The 19,830-nt window shown below is 37.1% G+C and overlaps 1 protein-coding gene across 1 annotated transcript in view; it reads right to left on the bottom strand.

Moving 5' to 3' along the window:
* The window catches only part of PSME4 (proteasome (prosome, macropain) activator subunit 4), a 60,922-nt gene extending 48,106 nt beyond the window's left edge, over nt 1-12,816 (bottom strand). Inside the window, exons 1-7 of the mRNA XM_009698676.1 lie at nt 12,683-12,816; nt 12,008-12,124; nt 7,076-7,120; nt 5,546-5,695; nt 4,309-4,372; nt 908-982; nt 259-381 (exon numbers count right to left, since the gene is read on the bottom strand). Of these exons, the coding sequence (XP_009696978.1) occupies nt 259-381; nt 908-982; nt 4,309-4,372; nt 5,546-5,695; nt 7,076-7,120; nt 12,008-12,124; nt 12,683-12,723 (615 nt within the window). The 5' untranslated portion in view covers nt 12,724-12,816. The remainder of the gene's footprint in view (nt 1-258; nt 382-907; nt 983-4,308; nt 4,373-5,545; nt 5,696-7,075; nt 7,121-12,007; nt 12,125-12,682) is intronic.
* Between the last annotated feature and the right edge of the window lie 7,014 nt (nt 12,817-19,830).

Here is a 19,830-nt window from a genome sequence, read left to right as displayed (position 1 = left end):
GCGGGTCCCAAGCCTGTACCCACTTGTAGCTGGCAGTTCATTTCCAGAATGCCACACACAGCGGCTGTGAAATAAACCTTTCCGTTCACATTCCAAACTAACAGTGAAACAACGTACTTTAAAACAAAACTTGGGCAAAAGATAGCCTAAAAGCACACTTCCGCAGTGAGCTAAACAGAACAAACACTAATTCTAATTACATACTTGCTTAAAGCTTTGCATTAGTTTTTTGTTTCATTTTATGAGAAAGTTACTAACCATCATGGCTGTGATCCACATTACCGCATGTCCTACATCATAAGCATTTGTTAAGAATCTTGGAACCACAACTTGATTGCTTCCCACTGGAAGATTTAAACTCCTTAAAACTCTGGTAAAAATCTGAAAAAAGGAGAAAAAATTGCATAAATTAATATTATAATTATATATTATATGCCATTATAATAAACTAATAAAGCTGGCATAAATTAATTTTCTAATTAAAAGGTGTTTAGTTGTTTGGGGTTTTTTAAACAATAACTGCTATGAACATCTTTAAAAAAAAATCCGTAAGCTGAAAGATGGAAAGGTCATATATACTATTTATCAAAACAATATCATTAAGGGCCATTTCCACAAAAACTTGGGATTAGTTATACAATCAGACAGTACTCGTATAGTAAGGTACATTGTTGCTTTGGTTTAGTTCAGGGTCAGGTGATAACAATAGCAACTTCCAATGCTGTCTGTTACAAAACAATGGCTCACATTTTTGAAGTTAAACTTAGGTTTTCAAATGAATGCACCTAATTTGAACAATTGGGCTTCTGCAGTATAAGACTCATACAGGGAATATGAATTATTCTTAGCATAGTAACACTGAAGACTTAAAGTAAACAAAATAATTTCATAAAATGAGAAATATTACCTTTGGTACATATGGATCCCAGTCTATGTACCCGATGTTGTCAGTGGCCAAGCGAGCAAAAAGATTTACTAGATGCTGAAAACAACCATAAAAGAAGGAAATACTCGTTAGATTATATTTATAACAAAAAATGCGCAAACCCTTCCATCTACTTTACACATGCAAGAGAAAAGCTACCCATAGCACTAAAGGACTTGTAAAAGGAGATTTCACTCTATCAGAAGCCACCAATACCATATTTCATAATGCATCTGAACTCCTACCTTCAGGAGTCCAACTTCTTACCAAGCACGCACAAAGCAGGTAATTGCGATATAAGTTCTGTCAAAATATACACCCCTATCTCTTCAAAATTTGTTTTAATATAAAGATGTACTAATAGTACTTTTAGAAGGTATACTCACACTCTCCCTTTCCCCATGCTCTGTGAATTAACACGAAAGGCAGAATGCACTGACTACCATTTTAATTCTCAAGCATTTATTATTAGAACAACTCCGAAGAACAGTAGATGAACAACAGACAAACTTATACTTGAACGATACGTCAAAGACTTTAGCTTTTGCTAAGAAATATTTTTTCCCCTTCTGAGCAGCTTTGAGCTTTTTCCCCTTTTTGAACAGCCTCCAGAGACCAGAAGACTCCTGGCAGTAGCTTACAGAAAGACACCTGTACTAAGCCTCAGAGTCCCTCAAACGCTACCACCATTTTATCAACTGCGGATAGCAGACCATTCACCTCTGCAGCAAAGGTTTGGAACTAACTCCAGGTGACACAAGAGTGATTTCCCAGTAAACCCACAACACAGCTTAAGCAAAGCAAAAAACTCATGAGAGATTGTAGTTCAGCGACTTCTCTAATGGAAACCTGCTACCTACTTTCATAGCCTTTGCATAGAGGACTATTTGGATTGGTGACTGGAAAATGTCCTAAGGACTATTCCAAGGAATGCAACCCTACCACCAAACACATTAGGAATCCTCTTACATGCAAGAACGAGAAAAAGGGGCTCCGTAGAAGACAGGAGGTTTCAGAAGAGAATAAACAGGTATCCAAAGACAAACCACTTTCTGGCAAGGGAAAGGGCCCTGCGCTATCCACTTTGGCTGCCAATGTATCATCCTGGTTTCTGATAACTTTGATCAGAAAGTGACACCCCATGCACACATTTCCACAGTAACTCTGAGCTGGAGCAGCTTAACACATGCTCATGATTGTCAATTCATCTCATGGCACTTCCTCACTGGCAGAGCGCTCTCATGTGAGTTGAATGTGGATAGTGGCCTACAACAGCATCCACATATAGACATCAAAGAAAATTCAACCAACACGGCTTGAAGAACTATTTAGCTTCTGCAGGATCCATCCTACTTGAAGTGTGCCTGCCTGTGCTGACTGCTGTCACATTTGTAAGCTTCGGTTTATACACATCCGTGGCTTGTAAAAGTCACAGGCATTAGTTGTCAGATGGGATGGCACTGTGTGACCGTCTATGAAGAACTAGATGCTCCAGCGCCAGAAGACAGTCTCATGAGTCCAAAAGGGAACTGAAAGATGTTCTCAGAAAAGGGTATTATCAGGACTAAACAAAAAAAGAGATAAAGTCTCAGTCTCGTATCCTGATTGTGAGAAAGCACATAATCACCAACGCTGCTTTATGAGCTTGTTCAAATAGGGAACTACCTATCAGGTCTCCAAAAGCCTTCATGCTTCTATCAGTAACTTGAAGCTATGGCAAAGCCAAAAGGAAGGGCCTTAAATAATCCTGCCTGATTCAGAGATAGATATTCACAGAAGAAGAGTTCACCTCTCAGTCCAAAGGACACGATAGCTTCGTAAAACCCACAAATTCAATTCAGAACAGTCACATCTGATACAGTCTGAAGCTAAGTGATACATTTTCTTAAATGATCTACCTTTTTTGTTTGATACTAGGAAATACCCACTGAAAAAAACCCTTACTATGCACAAAGGCAAGTGATTCTGTAGCTCCCCTTCTGACAGCACATCTAACTCAGGCCAAAGCAAAGAAAAAGCTGAGAAAAAGCTTGCAGCGTACAGAGGCTTAAGTTGGATTGCACAGTCAGAACCCATGTGTCTAATTATCTGCATCCAAGCTTGACGAAATGAACAAGCCTGCCCTCAAGAAGTGGACAAGACAGCAAAGGAAACAAGAAGTGAAAGCTTTCAGGAAAAAATAAAATTCTTTGGGCCTTCTGAGCAAACTGTCAGAACATAGTGGGAGAGGGAAAAAATATCAGAGAGATGAGTGTTGATGATTATTTGTTAGACCATTTGACAGAAACAAGCCAAATCATGATATTAAAGCGAGGCTGTCATCTTTCTGTCAGGAAGAGTAGACTGAATTGTGATCTTTTTGGATAGCCATCAGAAAGACGCAAAAGTATAAAAAGACAATCTTAAATAAAACTTTGGCAGTCACCCCTGTTCAAATCTGGACAATTGCCAACTGTTGGAACAAAGACTGCCTTCCTTTATTTGTGACGAAACATAACTCAAAGCAGAAAGACCTACACGCAAGCCTTTTCACGAAGAAATTGCAGAAATTTCTTTAGCCAGGATGAGCTACAAAGGTAGCATTCAATGGTGTTTTGGAAATCAGCTTTCTCCAAAGACACTGAGAAGACCTCCTTGTGTATATAGGCAGGAGATTAGTAAAATGAGCCAGATGGTCAATGAGCTTATGTTCATACCGAGTATGGAAAAAATCTGGTGATATGCCAAGTTTCACTGCAGTAAAGCCAAGGTACACGTCAGCTGACATCAACAGCACCGAAGCTACTGGTGGTGCTGTCTCAAGAATGAGATTTTATTTTATCTCCCAAGTTTGTAACTAGTCCTATGAGACACGTGAAAAAGGCAGACAGGTACACCGTAGACTATTTTCCTTGAAAGATACAGCCCAATAGTATTTTTGGCCAATGGGAGTACAGGTTCTTTACTGTACCTAAAATAAAGATAACTCATTGCAGTCAAGGTAAAACATTACTACTCAAAACTAGGGATCATGAAGGATGTGTTAAGATATAAAAGGTGGGACTTTGCAGAATTACAATTTATAGAAATCACAAGAGCACTTCGCATCATTGTAAGCATTAGCAGGCAGTCTGGAAAATGCCAGCATTCCAAAGCCTGGAAAGAAAAGCTGCCTGAGCTAGTCATTAAACAACATTCACCAAGCACAAGTGCAGTCTCATTTATTCAGTCAGTAATTGCTTGCTAACAATCACGAAATTGTCTCTGCTTTCTTGTACTGGTTAAAGCAGAAGTGAAAAAAAAAAAAGTCCATTACATCACTGTTTGACTTCAATGCCTTGCAAGCACACTGTAGGAATATTTAAATGGATTTCTCCTAGTGTAAGTTGAAAGTAAATACTTACCCCTTCCCATTGGGGAAGATTTTGAACTGACACCCAAAGGCCTATAAATTCATCAAACCAAAGTCTGCAAGAGAACAGAATCAAAATAATTTTAACATTGTGAAAGCAGCTCCCTCACTGGATGTTTATCCCTCACTTTGCCAGGTGCCCACAGGAAGTCACCTGCCCCTCAACTCCTTCAACAAGAACAGGGATCAACATGGACATGTTTGTATCGCTTTGCCTCCCACAGCATCCCCCCCCCCAACTCTGATCCTGAGTTTCAGTCCTTACTTCTTTTACCTCTCCTTCCTTATTCTTTCCTGATCCCCCCTTTCACACAAGTGTTTCAGTAGGAGTTTCCTTATCTACTTCCACTTTGCCATTTCATTACGTATTACCATCCCAACAAAGGTAAGCCAGCTGAAAATAAAACACACTTCATCTCCCTCTGCCATAAAATCTAAAATTTGTCCCTACTGACTGATGGTTACAAGTGTCATTAGCTTCTATTCTGAATTCACTTGAAGCCAAGGATGCAAACCCTACATACCAGTCCTTTACTTAAAATCACCTTTATAAACTATATTCACTCCCTTCCTTGAAGTTTTCACTTAACCCTATAGCACAAATATACTTTTAACCTAACCAGTCTAAATAATCTTGACATGCACTAAACATCAGCGGCTTATGTTCTGAAGTTCAATAATTCTACCTTAAAGATGATTCAGACACTATCCTGTCCTGCAAATGTTTCTCCTTTAATTCTCAAACTCTTTTCCTATAGCAGTCTTCCGACCACCTCACATGTCTACATCTTGACAGTGAACTGAAGACCTCTACCTCACAATCCCATATTTGTAGTAACAGCTGTACTTTAACCTACATGAAGGACTCATCAGAAGCTACCCCAAGTTAAATAGAAGCTAGGACTTAAAGTTGAGCTATGATTAATGACTTTCACTTGTGAGACTATTCCCTCAGAATTAAAGTGCATTTAATTCAATTTAGTTTGCTTCTGTTGAATCCTGTGTGCTTTACTCTAGAGAAGGGAGAATTCATTAGAGAACAAGCACTAAGATTCCCCCAGGTTTCTTTTACAAAAGAACACTGACAGAATTTCTGTCTTGAACTCCTTCCGAAAATGCTGTTAAAAGCCACCATTCATTTTGCTAGTTGACTTCAAGTCATCCTGTAAAAGATAATCACTTGCTTTTGCAACAGAATATTGTATCGATAGATATTCAATTACACTTACTTGAAACCTTTCTGGTGAAGTTCAGGAGGAAGGGTAGTAGGTAGAAATAATTCAAAGTAGGTAATAGCCTTTTGCATGGTAACATCAAATGGACACATTAAAGGCCTCCATTCATCTAGCATCTCTGCAGTGGCATCTTCTGGAAAATATCTAAAAACAAGGAAACCATTGAACATAGACAGGATTAGTTTTAGAGTTCGGGTCTTTTTAAAATGTATTTAAAAGTATCTATTAATTTGTCATAAAAATCTTAAGTTTTACAGTAAGACCATGTACCCAGCGCAATAGACAGGCAGTCCTCAACTCTGCTTAACCTTCACAAAACACGAAGTTAAGATCAAGGACATCACGGTGTATCATTTTAAGAACAAATGTAAGAAGACTATCTTGTTAAACGAGAAAAAATTCTGTACCATGCAAAACCATTTCAGTGTGAAGGCTGGTCAAAACCAAACAACTACTATTCACATTTGATGCAATATAAAAAAGATCAATACAAAAAAAGATTACTTAAGGCAGGAGGAACATTTATTAGAACACTACAAGATTTTCTTTTACAAGAAACTAAATATCCATGCAATGCAGTATTTAAAATGCATACCAGATACAACTGTTTACAAAATGTAATTATTGCAGTTGATATGGGGCCAATTGGAAGTAACACTATCAGTGTCCCAACTTTAAGTCAGAACTTTCAAGAGATAAATATCACATTTTCACTTTTAAAACACTCTTGCTTCACTGACTTCTGTATTCATAACAGATACCAGAAAAATCAACATTGAAAACTAAGGGGTTTTAATCAGCTACAAAGCATGTATACTTGCAAAAAGTGTAAGATTGCTTTACCCGTATGTTCCTCATACTAACAGGATGTGTTTAGAACAGCATCTCCTACAGGAATGCTCAATGGAGTAACAGCACTGTGTGAAACAACTGCTCCCATGAAAGCAGATGGTAACTACAAATGGCCGTATGAACAGTAAATAAAAGAGAACAAGTATCTTCTCTGCATCTTGGCAGTATCTTAAGCTGCTAACAAAGTCAATTAGCACAGACAGCAAGACTGGTTCAGGCACACACATTCCCAGTGAACTTAAAAGGGCACAAAAGATCAGAAGCAATGGTGGCCTTAGCTAGAAATATCCTGGCTTAACTATCTATTAACAAATTTTCAACCAAGGCTGCTAAAAAGAAAAAAAAAAATCTTACACTTTTTAAAAATATCATACCATGGAACATGCCTGTCATTTTGTTTTCATTTTAAGCAACCTACGAACCCGAGGTATTGATCATGCAAAATGCAGTAAAACAGAAGAGTCTCAACCCTCCAACCCCACCTTCTTAGATGAGCTGAGACAACATAAGCCAAGGAATGACTAGTAGGGTGTAGGCTTTTTGCTGGGGTTTTTTTGGTTGGTTTTTTTTTGTTGTTGTTTTTAAACACTTTTCTCCCCCCTTTTAAAGTAATATTAAAGTTATAGGCTTAAAAAAAAAAAAAAAAGACAAAACAAAACAACAAACACTTACGGCCTGCAGCTCTTCACAAGTGTTTTCAGAACACTTTCTACAGAACTGAAACAAGAAAGGAACCATTAGGCATAGTATATTACTAAATTTCAGTGACAGCATAAAATAAATTACCATTTGCTAATTTTTCCCTCAAGAGCTTAAGATAACATTGATGCAACTAGATATCTTCTGTGAACATGCAGTAGCTAATTGTCTTCTACGCAGACCTGATCATAACGATTAAAATTGCTCTGTTAAACTACTGGTTCTACTTTTCATATACCACTCTAGTATTTACTGCATTTAAGTGAAGAATTACTATACTTTCTTATAAGTAATATTCTGCATTTTATCCATGAACAACCAGCAGAACAAGGTAACTTCTTCTGGGAAGTCAAAAACACACAGAAAGCGGGTTTACGGACTTCATAAATGTTTGTAAGATAGATAAAGGCAACAGACTTCAGAAAGTTGTTATTATTAGACTCCAAATACCATATCTGTCCTTTTCAATGTGGTTTTGCTTTTTGTACAGCAGTTCTAAGAAAAAGGGAATTATCTGCAAATCAATGGTTCTTTCATTAGCTTCCCTCACAATTAACAGCTGACTTGAAAAGTGTTTTCATCCATAGCAAGAAAACTTATTTGAGAAATCATTTTAACATGAATTGTCACAGGATGCCATCAAACCACTCAGAAAAGACTAAAACCTCAGAATATACTCAAAGAATAAAGGGATAGGGAGTAGAGAGAGAGATCCATCAATGCAACCATAAAGGTAGTAAACTGTCATGTTCTTCAAATCTTCTGTTTATTACAAGACAAGCTCAAGACTAAATTGCATTTTTACCAAAAAATATTCCCTGAATGGGGGGAAAAAAAAAGTTCAGGCAGAAGAACTTCCTACATCTTTTAGATGTATTTTCTGTACCCTTAATAGAAAGACTGCATCTTTTAGTTCAGCATCAAAAACTAACATACAGAAATGTTATTTTGATCAGAAAAAGATGATGCAAATGTATCATCTTTAGACTTTTGTCAAAGATCAGTTTAGGTCAATTAATTTGAGACACACAAATACTGAGCATGCACACACTCTCTCTCTAGTCCTACACAAAATAAATTGACCCTATACAAGCCAAGAGAAATATAAAATGGATAAACCACTATTTCCCTTCAACACCTCAACATTCAATGCAAGCCAGCAAAAGACCAGCCAGCCCTCATATCACTACTTCAGTTCAAGCACCGGTCTAGAAGATGCAAAATTCTGTACATTTTATGCAACAGTGACAAAGTAAATCCATAACCTCTGCCAGAATGAAAATTTTGAGGTCACTGACAGCTTCTAAAATTTGAAGAGGAATGGCCTACCATTCATTAAACAAAAATAAGATCAAACTCTGCAAGAAGCTCATAAAGATTCTGGGTTAAAGTGAGTACTGTTCTTGAAAGAGTTAGGAAAAAGATAACAGTTGTTCCAACAGTAAATAAAGTGTGAACCAGCAACATTCCTTAAGAGCATTAAGATTAACATGAAAAATATTTGTGTGACAAAACAAACAAAAAAGCTACCCCCATACTATTACACTCCACTGAAGTAAACTAAGGAGAACCTGAAGGACAGAGGAATTTTAAGAAACACCGGTGCTAGAGATCAAGCCTTTCAAATTCACAAGTTTTCAGTCATATCTCAGCACCTGTTAGTGGAAGAGCACAAGGGAGAAAGATTGGAAGGGATGTCCCCTCCTGTCTTCTGATCACAAATTTAGAATAGAAGCTAGAAAGAAAAACACACCAGCAATTTTGTACATAAGGAAACTTCCATCTAAGACACAACTTCCAACTACAGACCAACTACAGAAGACAGCTTGCAAGATTCCCGTTTGATGATGACTAGTTACAAAAGAACAGGGCGATATAGCTGGGGAGAACAAGAGACTGCTGGCTACTGTTTTCATTGTCACTTTGAAGCAGCTTTCCAACTTTTTAGCAGCGGTCTCTCTTCCACTTTTGGTTACACTTTCTGCATACCTCTTACTGCAGAATTGCTCAAAAATATCTACAGTTATTGCACTCGCAAATTTCTGTATGCTACTCTATCACCAAACCTAGCCATGGATTAATAGAGCACAACAGCAAACAACCATATACATAAACCACACCAGATGGGATCAGCCTACTGTAGTTTGAACTCCTGTCCTCGCTCAGGTATTTAGTCCTGACCATTTGGATAAGGTATTAAAACATTTGCAATTGAGAGATAATGAAGCCACTTGCACTGGAAGGTATCTCCTATTAATTACTGAAACAACAGTGTATTTAATGAGACAAAGGAAAATTTCACAACCCATTCAGTTTTCTTTGCTTTTAGTTCCTCCTTATTACCTGAAGTATTATTAGGCTATTGTTATTATGTCTGGCCACACAGATGTATTAGAAAACACTCAACAATACTATTAACCCCTATCACTAGTCATCACTTTGGCACCACATCATTATTTTCTTCTTTTGGAAAGGACGTGGCCATATTAATTCGTAAATCTGGGGGATGGGGTGTCCCTGCATCTTCAAAGTGAAACATGTTTCAGTTAAAACAACAGATTACATTATCAAAAAGCAACAAAAGCACAATTTTCAGTTTTTCAGGACAGATTCAGGTCTTAGGTGAAATTCCAGCCCTGCAGCGGACACTCCATTACAAGAGCTTAAATTAAGACAATGAAAAGAGCAACCAGCTATAGTTACACAAATTATTTTGTGTATATTGATGTAGTGTACATATGTAGTGAGTTTCTAGCTATAGTGAGCCAAAAATCAGTCTCTCATTGGATTAATACAACTAAAAATTTCTTCCTAAAACACCCCAAGCAAAGCAAAAGACACTGCAATTCCACTTCCACTTGTACCGGTTTTCTGAATTCACATATACACCAAAACTTCTGATACAGTCTTCACCGCAAAAATTCACAGTAAACTCTTCCCATTCAGAAACTTTGTTTCACACTTCACAGCTACAAGGTTGTTGCTGGGTGTATTTTCCAGAACCTATTACCTCACTGCTAAAGCACTTTCCATGATTTCATCGTTTTTAATAGTAAGGTACACTTACTTGGTAACATGCACTCCTACACCAATGCTGATTTTGTCCATATTCAGACACAGCAATGTAAAAAATTACCTTTCATTTGACCCTTGAAATATATATGCTGGTTAAATTAGTTAGCATATAGCCACTTTATCAGCCACTTCACACACGCTATCTTGTTCCCCAAATTAGAAAGGTTTACATACAGTGCGACATTCTCATAAACAGTGGTGTCATGTTAACATTGGTTTTCCAATACAATTATTTATGCAGAAAATTACACCTGTGTGACAAGTGTTACAATCTAACAGAACATGCAGAAGACTACACATCGGCCAGAGCTGAACAAAACAAAAAGTCATTCTTACCACCTATGTAATACATTAAGCACAAATGTTTTAGGTGAAGACAAGCCTGGTCGATATGAACTGAATGTAAAAAAAAAAATAAAATTAAAACAGCAGTTAAATTAACAGCTATAAATCAAATCAATCAGCTTTTAAAAGTATCTCTCAACTTCCACAAAAAAAGATACCCCTCAAAATTGACGTTAAAAAAAGAATAAACACCGTATGAGAACCAATCGCACTGCATATTAAGATGGAGTGTCTGATATCTAATACAGTTAATAAAAGCTAAACGTTTCAGACAGACCATCACAACCGATATCCCCCTCCCAGCTGAGTCTCCTTTTCTTTTCTGGAAAAGCCCCCTCCCCACTATGCAAGTTTCGCAGTAAATGAAAAGTGCCCAGATATCATCCCCACAGAGCAAAATACGCAGTTTCAGTAGATGCCAACATATGCATACAATAAAACAATTAAAAAAGGCTCTGCTCTTTCAGATTTTCACTTTCAAGTAATAACTACAATTAGAAAATAACATAATTTAGCAAAATTACTTTTCCAGCTCCATAGCCATGAGAGAAATTCAGCATTAAATGCTCCGTAACAAGTTACATGGCTACATATATTTTCTGTTCATGTCACTTATCAGTTATAGGACCTTCCCACTCAGTAAGAGGAATCAGTGGTAGTTCTTCAATACCCCTGGACAGAAATTATTTTTTTTTTAAACTCAATTAAGTATTTTCCCCTGTATTTCTTTATGTGAAGTTTCAATTCAAACAAACCTAATGAGTTATCCATGTAATAGCCTTTATAATCTGTAATTTATAGAGCAGGACCTTCTCTAATCAAAATTATTAGGAAAATTGTAATTTTGGAAATTTGACAGATGGGGAGGGATTGGCTGCGCCAAGAAAGCAAAGAAAACGAGTTTTCATTTTTAAAATTACAAGAACATTTCTAAAATCCTTAACTGGGCAAAAAACCTACTTGTCCATATCATATCATCACTTTGAATATACGTATTTTCTATAGAAGCTACTTCACTTTTCTTTGTTGTATACACCGATTTACACCTAGATGACAGATACTGGAAATCATTATAGTACATGTATCTAAGAACAGTACCATTTTTATTTTTTTCCCAAACCCTTATTGTGTTATAGAACAGAACAGCAGACATTTAACTTGATATCTAAAAATTTAACATTAAATCTGTTAAACTGTGGGTTATCATCCTAAAATAAGTTGATGAAGACCCCTGTTCCAGCATATTTAGAAATTAACTCAATCACATTCATAAAGGGAGAAACATCATAACAAACACAATTCACTGGTAGAAGGATATACAAGATCCAGTACAGTTTTGCATGCAATTACTGAAATATACTTCATGAAAATATAAGCAAAGTGTTTACTGTGTATGAAATTCCATATATTAAAAGCAAATTACAAAGTACTTTGAAGCATTACAGGTACTTACAGCCTATCAAAGGTTTTAAAATGCAAACTTACTTGGGAAACCAATTTAATCCAAGATGCTCTGTTTTGGAGTATAATATCCTTTCCAACATTTCATAAAGTGGTCTCCATGGTAACTCTAAATCATCCCTGGAAAGCAGTTCTTTTTTCCTAACAGGAAAAAAAAAAAAGGAAAAAAAACAATGAGCACTTTAGGATTAAACATTTACATCGACACACTGCACATCAGAATACCCCAGCTCACTGCTCTCAATTATGCTATCTTCAGCATTTGGCACAAGCTGCAGGAAGGTCAGGCAAGAAAAAAGTTAGCCACTTGCAGTATTTCTGCACAAACAGAAGCTGTCAAGATCTTCAGGAAAAGCCTGACTACGTGAAATAAACATTATCAAGTTGTGAGACAGTCTTCAGCTTCTGCCTGTTTGAGATTCAACCTTAACACTTGGCATTCTGTTTTCTTTTCCTAACAGAGGGGAAAAAAACTGACATCCTTTCACTTTCAATACCACTCCTAAAGCTTTGAAAGGGGCAAGGTGTTCGCATAATGAGAGCTCTTTTTAACCAACATCATCTGTACAGGGGAGATTCAGTGAACTAACCTGTAACAGAACATACTATTACATTAAAGTATATAACAACATTAAGCAAGTGAAGTGATCAACTACTTTGAGACGAAAGTTTCAGTAGTGAGCAGAAATCTGTACGTACTTTAACAGGTTTATCAACAGGCGTGCAAATCCTTGCATCATGCTGATCTCCAGTTTTGGAATTGTTACCAGCTCATACAACAATTTGATAAAAAGCACATGATCTTCTCTGCTGAATTTTCTCCCATATAATCGGATGTATCTACAAACAGAACACAAGATGAGTCAGCAATATCTTAAAATGTTTCCCTTTTATCTAAGACCTGAGCCAGATACCATCTGGCTTGCTGTTTAATGAAACAAAACCAAAACCTCGTTCACAAGTTCAATAAATAGGAACGTGAAGATAAATAGACAGCAAAGCAAGACTGACAATTGAAACTAACTACAGGAAGAAAAAGAATGACCAAATAAAGTTTACAGTCTTTTAAGATCCTACAAATACTGTAACTTCATACTCACACCAGACAGCACAAAAACAAGGATCATGTTCTTTCACCCCAGCTCAAAATGTATTAGCCACTAAATTTAGTATTTCCATATCCCCATGTATTTATCTTATAAAAAAAACCAAACCAACACAACTCTCACAAGCTGCCTTATTATACTCTATCCTTTCCAACTGGGACACTTTAAGGAGGAGACACGACATAATTCAGAAGCTAATAAAAAAACCAACCAAACAAAAATTACACGAAAAAAACCAAAAAAACAAGTTTCAAGTAAAGTCCAAATCTGATAGCTTCCGGTAAGGCTGAACAATTGACATAGACACTGAGCTTTGTGTGTGTGTGTCCCACCGCTATCCCTTATATTTACTATCTTCAGAAAGTGAAGATCCATTAGGACTAACTCTGGAAGAAGTGCTTGCTGTTTTCAAGCTGAGACTGAAAAAAGAAATCCATTTCAAGTCTTAAAAGATATTCTGCACCAGCAAAACCTATATAAGATTCTAGTGCAGCATTTTACATGTCACACAACTATAAATTACTACCCACCTGGGAAGTACACTTTCCTTTTTATTACTGCTCCAACTATTCTGAAAGATTCATAAGAAACCCTACTGTCCTCCAGTTAGCCAATGCATGCAAGATATGAATCCCTGTAAAACAATTTGAGAAGCCTGTTCATTGTTTTTGTTTAAGATTTAGTAGAGGTTGGATTGATTTGTTGCCAAATATACACCAGTGGAGCATCAAGGCTTGTTCTGGTAACGAAGAATGCCAGATCTCTCACTGCTTATTTGGTACAGGGCAGCACACACTGCAGAATCTTACACTGGAACCACCGCATGCAAAGATCAGGAAGGAAACATCTCTGGAGGACTCCTACTTGAAAGCAATAGAGGCTAGGTAATTCTAAAGGGGCAAACATGAGCAGTTAGTGATCTAACAATGAAAATACTGTCCTGATTCCTGAATTTGGTTTCTGAAATCGACTCCTGCAACATTGTGGAATTTAGTTTAATATTATATCTGGTTTAGTTTCAAACACTTCATGCTCCTCTCTAAACTTCTACTCCTTGCAGAGCTGTCTATGGTAGAACTGACTACTTGAGAACTAAAATTCAGATCCCTTAATAAAACACACTTGAAACACACTTCACAGAGTGACGCAAGAGCACATGGGATTTGGACTCAATTGCTTGAGTACTTTTTTCTACTTCCCCACATTTCCCTTCCTCAATTTAAAACAAAATTATCTCTGAACTTTCAGGATCACCCACAGCTAGTAATCTTACCAAAAGGAGTTAGTTTCCTTAAATACACATATACCAAGAACCCTTGCTCTTTCCTTGCAAAATTTTTTTTGCAACCTTCTTCCTCCAGTTTCCTTTAAAGACACAGTGAAACAGCTGCAGGGCTCCTGCAAACCAACAATCACCAGTTTTCAGACAAAAAAAAAAGCAACCATCCCTACAGCACTTCTTTCCAATTCCCTTTTCCTTTTCCCATTGATTTCAAGGTGGGACTTTTACATTCGATGGGCAGTACTTTCACTAATGCTCATTTCAACATGTTTTACTGATTTCAGATACAGAAGAAAATGAATGAAATACAGAATAACCCACTCCTCTACCACAGGAACCTGAATTATCTGGATTGGCCAGAAACACTATCTACCTATAGAATTATGCCACCAACAGCTGAACACCTACACTTTTCACATGCATAAAATGGACAAGCAAGAAGAATCCTCAGGGGGAAAAAAAAAAAAGGTGACAATTCAGGGCTAACAGAAGTATGTAACTTATTGCAACTAAAATAAGTATGATTATTTTACGTTCTAAAAGCATACATTGCTCATTAACATTGGGTTCTCCTCAGACAGTGTAAGTCTGGAAGTTTTTTCAAGATAAGTGGGGTAATAATCACGACAACACAAAAATTTCATAAGCAGACATAAGAGCTATTCCCAGACTCTCAAAGGAAAATACACATGCCTTAAAAACAGTCTCCTAGGCTTAACAGGCAAATCAGAGGCATTTTATATGACCATGAGCGAGCTGACCAGCCACACAGTCCTACCGCTCCCACTTGGTCATCTCCCTTAGCCTTCACTGCCTGTTTAACAGAAGACAGTGTTTGACGCAATGACTGAACTTCAAAGGGGTTTGCCTACAAGAGTGTACTTTTCATGACAGTACACATCTGGGAAGGAAAAGACCAGTTACACAGCAGCACTAAGGGCTCATTTCACTGTGGAACAGAGGGTTCTGAAATAACGTGTAATCTTTAATAACCTCCATTTCATTATCCTTCAGTCATACACACTTGCATGTACTTCTCCACTCTCATGATACTAGGTATAAAGCAACAAAGAATCCTGGTTTCGTTTCTTCATGTATGATTAAAAAAACAGGAACTGCAGAAGCCTGAAAACTAAGTTTAAATGACAGAGAAACACTACACAAGAGATCCAATTAATCTGTCAGCGTTGCTATATATAAACAAAAATAAAACGTTTGGCTGGTTACCTTTCTTGACATTTGCTAACAGCAGCTCTAGTAGACAAAATGCTGTTCAATTAATAAACAGGAGTGAAGTATACAGAAACGTACTGAACACAAACATCTCACTGTGCCTGAGAAGCAGAATTAAATGCCAAATTGCTCCCATATTTACAGCTTCTTTATGCAGGGAGGGAGGCAGATTTTAAAACCTTCAATTATTTGTCTTAATCCAGATGTGCATTAAGACAGCGATAGAAAATAATTACTTCTAGAAAGGGTATAATCACCTTTTCCTCAAGATTAAATGAGCAGAATGTAACAGAAGGGAACTGCAACATTTTCAGAATACGCCCAAAGGATGAAATATCGCCATTACTAAATAAAAGAATATAGGCAGAACTTCACGAATGCTGAAGGATGCCTAGGGGCTAATCACGCAGATGCATGTCCACCATATAAATGGTGGTTCTTCAGGATAAAAAAAAAAATGTAATGGGGTTATTGAGGAAAAAACTTAATTCTAGAACTAAATCGTTGCAAAACAAAAAAATAAGACTTCTTCTATGAAGGCAGACAATACTACATTGTGATGATTCTTCAAATCTTAATTCCACTTCCCTTTTGATTCCTCCTTTAAGAAAACCATCAAAGGTTTTACAAGCTCTCAAACTCCACCAGTCAACTGCAAAAAGGATAAATTGTCCTTCATTGTTCTGGTCCACCGTGTTCTGATTTGGCATTCAGCTACATGGAAAGGAAAAAAACCCACCACCAACAAAACCCACCCACCCTAAAAAAAGTGATTAGGAAGTGAAAATTCTGTTTGCAGTTCCATCGTTTCTGTACAGAGTACAAGGTCTCTGGAGACAAAAAAAAAAGCCAATTCCCGATTCTAAAAGTATTAGGTATCCAACCTCTCACTCCACAATTACAATAGACCTATTTTTAGGAATGTACTATCGTATCAAGTGGACATTCTAAATTGCCCTAGAAAGTTGGCTGCTCTGCTACAGTTAAAAATTGCCTTCACTTATGAAGCTGAATAAAGCACTCTCCTAATTTCCTAGCTATCTATTTTCATTTTCTAACACACAGAACAGGATTATGATTGGTCTAAACCTCAGGTTTTGACAAGTTATATGAAAAACAATGAATCGTACTCAACAATATTATTTAACGTACATGCATGCAGTATACACACCCATCCCTTATGCATCCAAAAGGAAAGTTTACGTTTGCCTGGTAAAGATGAGAGGGAAATAGATGTAAAACAAGATTTATTATCAATAGTAATTAAAACACTTCAGCAAAGCCCCCTTGAGATGTTTTCATCCTCACTGTAATTTTGTGTCCTGTCATTCTAATTCAAAACAGTTGAGTTGCATTTTTTCCACACCTCACAGCAAGACAGTTAAATGTCATTTTTCAATAAGCTTATACCTGACAAGCATATAAAACAACATTGTCAGGAACAGAAACTGTGTCCCTCGGCTCCAAAAACTCTACCCTTGCCTACTGAAGTAGAAAGCACAGAACGACATTTGTGTGTTTTCCAGGCTGCAGAGTCAACTACATGTACAGTAACTATTAAACGTTCATATCGTACCAATCTGCTCATTTACAGGCTATGTTTTAAAAAGAAATTTTTTTTTAAAAAAAATTTATATACAAAGTTTCTAGAAAGAAAAAAATGAACGAGGAAAAATTGAAACAGCAGCTTATTTTTGACCTAGAGACCATAAAAAGAGTATGATACAAGCTCATAAGCAAATGATTTTGATGCAACCTGCTTTTTTCCCCACACACAAATGCTGTAGCAAGTTACACAACTGAGATTCAGTCTTCTGCTTTCACAACCGGATTAGCGTTTTACAAGATACAGATTTTACTAGCCAAAGTTGGAGGAATCTTGGAGTAACGATTACAGATTTAAATGCCAATCTCTGAGGCAAGCAGTTTTACTTGCATAAGAAGTCCCAGTAAGTCATAGGTTACTTAAGTAACTTGCACTGTTCCTGTCTTCACAGGAGAGAAAGTTCTGTCAACCACACTCCACACACGCATCCCAAACAAAGAACTATGCATGACAGAATTATGCAAATCACCTTACAGACATTATATCTGATAAACTCCAATTCTGCCTTTTTCCCCCCCTACTTACTCAGTTCGTGACATCAGACAGCTGAAACAGCTGCTCTTAAGATAACTATTTGCAAGTCATGTTTTCAGCTGTTGGGAGTATAAGAAATACAAGATCTCAGATTCAGCTGTCATCATGAAATAGTAATCGATACTCAATTTTTTAATTCAAAAAAAGACTAGAGTTTTTCTTCATCTTCTACAGAGTTTACGCAGGTTGTATAGAGTTGTGAGTACCTGAGGAGGTGTAACTATACAAGTATATTATCTGCACGTAATTTTTTTTCTTATTTATATGCATGTACATACTACAATGTTCATTTGTTTCTGCACAAGAAATAAAGACATGTCAGCCACGTTCAGAAATATAAATTATTTCACAGAATACCGTGAGAATACTGGCTTTTATAATTCAGACACTTGCAGCAAAGCTAAGGAGCGATCATACTGTTATAAAGATTCTGGGTTTTTTTTTTTTCATCAAACAAATGTTCTATTTATTATAGTTGGTCAGCAGGGAAAAAGGTAGTAAGTTGATTTGGAGATGAATCATCCACTATCAATAGACAGCAAAACTTTGATTTTATTGTCATTATTCTATAATTTGACTTAGGTATGACATCAGAACACCATACGGTTGGAAGTGTTTCATCTAGGCCTAAACTTTTATTAACGTATTTCATCCCGCAGAAGTACTTTGTCAAGTTAAACTAAGAAGCAAAACATCTCTCATGTTAAGTTCACCGGCTTATTTTTAAACCAAGCTCACGGTTTCCTTCCCTGCCTACATCCAAACATATTCAGAGTCTCACTGCATATAATACGCCACAAGAAAATTTTGGGACTCACAGGCATCAGACAAGTTGCAAACGCATACAATAAATTCAAACTTCAAAGAGTAGGTGGAAAACCACAAATTAGAGCCTCTTGACCTTTCTGTGACTCATAAAAGTAGCACAGCAGCAGTTCTCAATAGGCTAAATTCACTGCCCTGAAGCCTAAACTGGTAACAGTAATTGCCCTTCACAGGGTGAGTAAGGGGGTGATTCCGAGACAACCTTGCACATTTTCAAAGCACTTAAGTGGCACATTCAGCCTGTTACTTTCTCATAGTAAGAACTGCTACAGTTTATTTCAACTTGATTAGTATATGAAGTTCTACCACAGGTACAAATGCAACAGGTACCACTGAAAGCAGTATGAGCTAGCAGATGGCTGGGGGGGCGGGAAGGGAAACAGTACTGAACTGGTTCCAAGCAGGTTCAAACTGTCACATAACACAAACATGTGAGTCATTTTGCAACCATCAATGTAATTCTATCGAAGAATGCCTCTTGGCAAATATAAAGACACTTACATTTCGATACATACAGATTTGACTGCCAAATATATATTAAATTCCCAATTAATGCAAAAAAAATTACTTCTGTAAGGAGGAAAATTGTAAGTGAAGATCTCGAAATTGTATAAAAGACACATATTTCGTTATTTCTGGCACATAAGAAACACCATTTATGAAGGCACGCAGAGCATTCAGCAAAAATATGTAATAACATCCACAGAAATACGGTTTACTGAGCTACAGCAGTCATTATCATATGATGCCATTTTCAGTCCCACAGTGCCCCCTCCAAAAAAGGGTTAAAATTCGCAAAGAGAAACCTATGTTCTACCCAGCACTATCTATAAAACCACCGTGTCTTTATCTGCATTAAAAACACCTTGCCAGAACGCACAACATCAACGTGAACTACACCGTGACACAGTACAGGCAAGGTATCAAGGGCACCAACGGTGTTTACAGAGCGTTAAGCCAGAATTTAATCCTGCCAGCACTGAACAAATAACCTGTCTTGAGAAAGACTTCATGTTCCTACAGCAGAAGTTACATGGAGATGGTCTCTCGCACAACTTGATCAAAAAGGCAAGAGGTGAAACAGGTGGCCAAGTACGCATTTAAAGCAAAGAAAACTAACCTACAAGAGCTCGATTCGTAAAATTCGCAAAGTTTCAGAGACGACAGGCGAGCTCTCGGAAACGAAGCCACCTTTGTCCCCGTTTCCTCTGTCGAAGTACTCGCGGGCCTTGTGTAAGACACGGGCTGACGCCTAGCTACC

The sequence above is a fragment of the Cariama cristata genome, unplaced genomic scaffold (genome assembly GCF_000690535.1).
Source record: "Cariama cristata isolate BGI_N322 unplaced genomic scaffold, ASM69053v1 scaffold16794, whole genome shotgun sequence".
Taxonomy (NCBI): domain Eukaryota; kingdom Metazoa; phylum Chordata; class Aves; order Cariamiformes; family Cariamidae; genus Cariama; species Cariama cristata.
This window is presented reverse-complemented; position numbering and strand designations above follow the sequence as displayed.